General features: G+C 45.3%; 1 protein-coding gene across 4 annotated transcripts in view; it reads right to left on the bottom strand.

Moving 5' to 3' along the window:
• Nucleotides 1-1,947: 1,947 nt before the first annotated feature.
• The window catches only part of CD8A (CD8a molecule), a 30,542-nt gene continuing 28,078 nt past the window's right edge, over nt 1,948-4,411 (bottom strand). For all 4 annotated transcript variants that reach the window (XM_011953119.1, XM_011953117.1, XM_011953120.1 and 1 more), the window contains one exon: nt 1,948-3,303. In XM_011953119.1, the coding sequence (XP_011808509.1) occupies nt 3,252-3,303 (52 nt within the window). In that variant the 3' untranslated portion in view covers nt 1,948-3,251. The remainder of the gene's footprint in view (nt 3,304-4,411) is intronic.

Raw genomic sequence — 4,411 nt, 5'->3', positions numbered from 1 at the left:
GACAGGTGATCCTCCTGAGTAGCTGAGATCCTCCTGAGTAGCTGAGACGACAGGTGTGCACCACCATACCTGGCTAATTTTTTTGTATTTTTTGTAGAGATGGGGTTTCACCATGTTTCCCAGGCTGGTCTCGAACTCTTGGACTCAGTCGATCTGCCTGTTGTGGCCTCCCAAAGTGCTGGGATTACAGACCTGAGTCGCTGTGCCCGGTTAAGTTAGGAGGCTGGTTTAGAGCCTCTGCATTTAACCACTATGCTACTGAGGCCTCTTTTAGTTCCCTTTGGTGGAGAAATGCTGCTCAACCCTGCTTTTAGGAGCAGCTTAAGTGGGGCTGCCCCCAGGTATTTATAAAATTGTGTGCAGAGAAGTATCTGCACACAGACCCAGGACAGGAATGGGGGCAGCTTCTGGCTGACAGAAAAGGGAGATTTCTCCCCAGCCCACTTGGATAAAGATTCATGGGGAATTTTCTAAGGTAGAGTGGGCTCTCTTAAAACCAGTTGAAAGCTGGAGAAGGAAAATGACAAATTTCTCTCTGGCTTTTCTCTTCCACGAATAGCATATGTTTTTATTAAATGAATGAATGTTAAATGAACCACATTGAGACTGGATTCCAGCAGCTGATACCAAGTTTACAGCATAATAGAGGAGTCACTTCTCTCCTTTGGGTTTTTCAGGGTCAAAAAAAAAACCTGTTATGGGCATCTTCCACATACATAGTAAGAGGGTTTGTAGAACCAATGTCTCAGGCTAGCAGTTGGCAAATGAAACATTGTTGAACCGGAGGCTGGCAGCTTTGAACTGTGGGTGCCCCTTCTGCATGTGTAGAATGAACAGGTTGGAGGTCTGTGGTTGTCAGTGATTCCTAAGCCTGAATTCACAGCCCACCATGAGTGTGCTTTAGGCCTACATGGCTTGCAGATTTGTTTTCTGTTTTCTTCCTGGTCCAGAGGGCCAGCTCTAATGAATGGATGTTTCTATATTGATATTTTTAATTTCCAAATTATTGTTCACCACTTTACTTGTGGCAAGTGAAATCCTGGTTGGTTTGAGGGTATAAAAAATAGTAAGTATTTGGCCCTCTCCGGAGCCTCCCAAGGGTGGCCCCTCCACCACTCACCACCACCAACTTTGAGCTCAAGGTTGAAGAGGAAATGCTGCTTGTGGCAGAAATGCCCTTTTCCTGTTTTTGCCCTGGCACAGATTCTTTGACATTCATTGGTGCTCCAGGGTTAACTTCACAAGTTTCTCCCATGAGAAGGGGAGCGACATGTTGTGAGATGCTCATCCTTCCCCAGGGAATCCAGAGATAGCCTGGAGCCCAGGCCCTGCTTCCACAGGAGGCCTCAAAACCTGGCACCTGCCCTGACTGGGCCCTCAGTATGCTGAGCACCTCCTGGCTCTGATGAGCTGGGCTCAGGGAGGAGCGACATGGGGAATTTGTCTCATGGGTAATATCTCAACTTTCTCTTCTGCTTTAATAGACACAGGCTACTTCACTTAGGGAACGGAAAGCCACTCTTGCTTTCTGTTCTCTAGAAGTATCTTGGTTTTAAAACTTACAACAGACTTCTGGAGGGCTGATTACATGGGTGTGTTTGCTTTATGATGTCATTGAGCTGACCATTTACAACTTAAGCAATTTTCAGTACGTATATTTTACCTCAACAACAAGACGACTTTGTGATTTATCATGAAAGAGCATCGTCTCGTCTGTTACCAAGAAAGAACAAAAGGAAGAAGGGTGATGCAGGATGAAGCTAATCTATTTTGACTGATGTGAAAATGGCAGGCTCAGGTGAAGGTGAGGACTGATTCAATAATTTTAGGTCTTTATCCTAAAGAAACAAAGATATATGCAACATTTTAGTAGTGTTATAGTAGGAAAAGTTTGGAAACAACTAAATACCAGGTAATAGTTAAATAAATGATGGCACAACCAAAATAGGATGCTGTTTACCCATTAAAGAGGATACTACAAATGTTTATTCATTAAAGCCACTTATAACAACATAGTACAATCCCATTTTAAAAAGAAAGACATATTTTACACGTATGCGTAGAAAATCAGGAAGAAAGTATACCATATTAACAGATTATTTCTAAGGTGAAGAATTATGAGTGGTTCTTATTTCCTTATCTACTTAAGTTTTTTCTCTCCAACGGGCAGGCATTGCTTGTACCATACAGTACGCAAGGAAGTGCGTGTTTGGGACAGCAGTTTGGGCTCTCAGCCTCCTTAAGAGAGTCAGGTCTGCCTCATCCCTGTATCTGCTAGTTGAGCAGAGGCCAGGGCTGTGCGAGCGGCTCTCCAACAGTTGTCTTTACAAAGTATAAAAAGTCATCAGTGATCCCAGGAGCATGTTTGTATCTCACATTCAGAGATTCAAGAGGGCCTTAGTTTAACCTCACTGATGCTCAAATTTTATTTGTAAAGGAGCGGCCTCTCCTCTTTCACCGGCCCCTCTGCAATGCAAGGGCTGAGAGAGCAATTCCGCCTCCATGTAGGGGTTTCACAGAGATTTTCTTTGGAGACAGAGGGATTAGATTTCAAAGGTTAAGCTCACCCCTTCATTTTATTTTAGGTCTACAGAATTTTAGACTTGATTATATTTAAAAAAAAGAGTCTGATGTTTACATTATATAACTCTGCCAAAGGCAGTTCTCTTTAGTTCATTACCTCCTCGAGACTCTGGGCACAGTATCCCAGGTATCAAGAAGTACTTGTTCCCTTGCAGTTGGAGACTCAAGCAACTCGCCCTGAGACAGGGTCCTTGGAAAGAAAGACCTGAATGGTGTGGAGGAAAGAGCCCTGAGCTGGGAGATAAGGTCCCTCCAGCTACTGCTCCAACCCTGACTTGCTGTGTGCCTTTGGTCAAGCTGTCTCTGGGCTTTAGCCTCCCCCTTTGTAAAATGGGTGGGGAAGAGGTTGAGATAGCATGGGTGCCTCCAGCTCTGTCAACATGATTCTGAGAACTCTGCGGGTAGCTCTGGCTTGCCCCTTTCCACACCCTACCCTGATGTGCGCACAACAGTATTGTGACCCTTGTGGTGTACTGTAGATTTTACCTAGTTTTGTTTCCCGTCAAACACATAAAGAAAAAGTACTCTTTCCCACCCCACCCCCACTAAAATAATAATCATAAGAATGAATACATAGGGAGGAAGACTGGAAAAAATGAAAGGGAAGGACTTGCTCCCTCAAAAGGAAGGATCTCAGTTTGAAGTAACGTAGTGGCTGTTGCACAGGGTTAGACGTATCTCTCCGAAAGGCTGGGCTTGCCTCCCGATTTGACCACAGGCCTGAAAGCAAGGAAAGCGACCATCATTGTAGCGAGAACCCCATCAGTGCTGCTTCCATCCAGCCATGTCCAGCCTCCCAATCCCCCAGCCTTTGAAAGGTCTGAGAACCTGCTCCTGGGGCACCAGCATGGGATTGGCTGAATGACCTCAGCACAGCACCCCTGCTAAATGCCTTACTTGCGGCATCTCATGTAATCCTCACAGCGGCCTTAAGGGTGGGTGCTGAGCTTGAGAAGTTAAACTTGCCCAAGGTCACACATCTAGGTGGTGGCTGAGCCAGGATTAAACGGAGTTAGTGTAACTTCCTGGAGCCCTTGTCAAGGTCTCCACAGAGGTGTGAGAGTGAGACTGATAACCAAAGTCATTAGCTGACCTGATTCTCAGCCCTGGAGGATCACAGGGAGAGAAGAGGATATGAGCAAATCGCCATCATCAGCCAAATGATGTTACGCTAAAAACGTGTTAGTGGCCGGGCGCGGTGGCTCACGCCTGTAATCCCAGCACTTTGGGAGGCCAAGGCGGGCGGATCACGAGGTCAAGAGATCGAGACCATCCCGGTCAACATGGTGAAACCCCATCTCTATTAAAAATATAAAAATTAGCTGGGCGTGGTGGCGGGCGCGTGTAGTCCCAGTTACTCGGGAGGTTAAGGCAAGAGAATCACTTGAACCCAGGAGGCAGAGGTTGCAGTGAGCCAAGATCACGCCATTGCACTCCAGTCTGGGTGACAGAGCGAGACGCCATCTCAAAAAAAGAAAAAGAAAAGAAAGAAAGACAAAAAAAAGTGTGAATTCAGCACCAGGCTAGCACCTCGTAGACATGCTAATTCATCATGAGTGTCATGTCTGCACTCTCAGCCCTCTAAAACCTCTCTGTTGAAGCGGAGCGGCCCACCATCATCACTGAGTGTATTAACTCAGGTGTTGGAATTCCCCAGATGTGTTTAATCTGTATAGCTTTGTGTTTTAAGGCAGAACTTTATTCTCAGTTATTCATCTCAAAATGAGAGTTTTGAGAAAAGGGATGATTCTGCTACAAAATTTCCCAAGTGTACCCTGAATAATAAAAATGCTAAAACTTTTCTCCTTTTTTTTTTTTTTTTTTTTTT

This window comes from Colobus angolensis, unplaced genomic scaffold (assembly GCF_000951035.1).
Source record: "Colobus angolensis palliatus isolate OR3802 unplaced genomic scaffold, Cang.pa_1.0 Scaffold357, whole genome shotgun sequence".
Taxonomy (NCBI): domain Eukaryota; kingdom Metazoa; phylum Chordata; class Mammalia; order Primates; family Cercopithecidae; genus Colobus; species Colobus angolensis.
The sequence above is the reverse complement of the archived record's forward strand: the minus strand, read 5'-3'. Positions and strand labels throughout refer to the sequence as shown.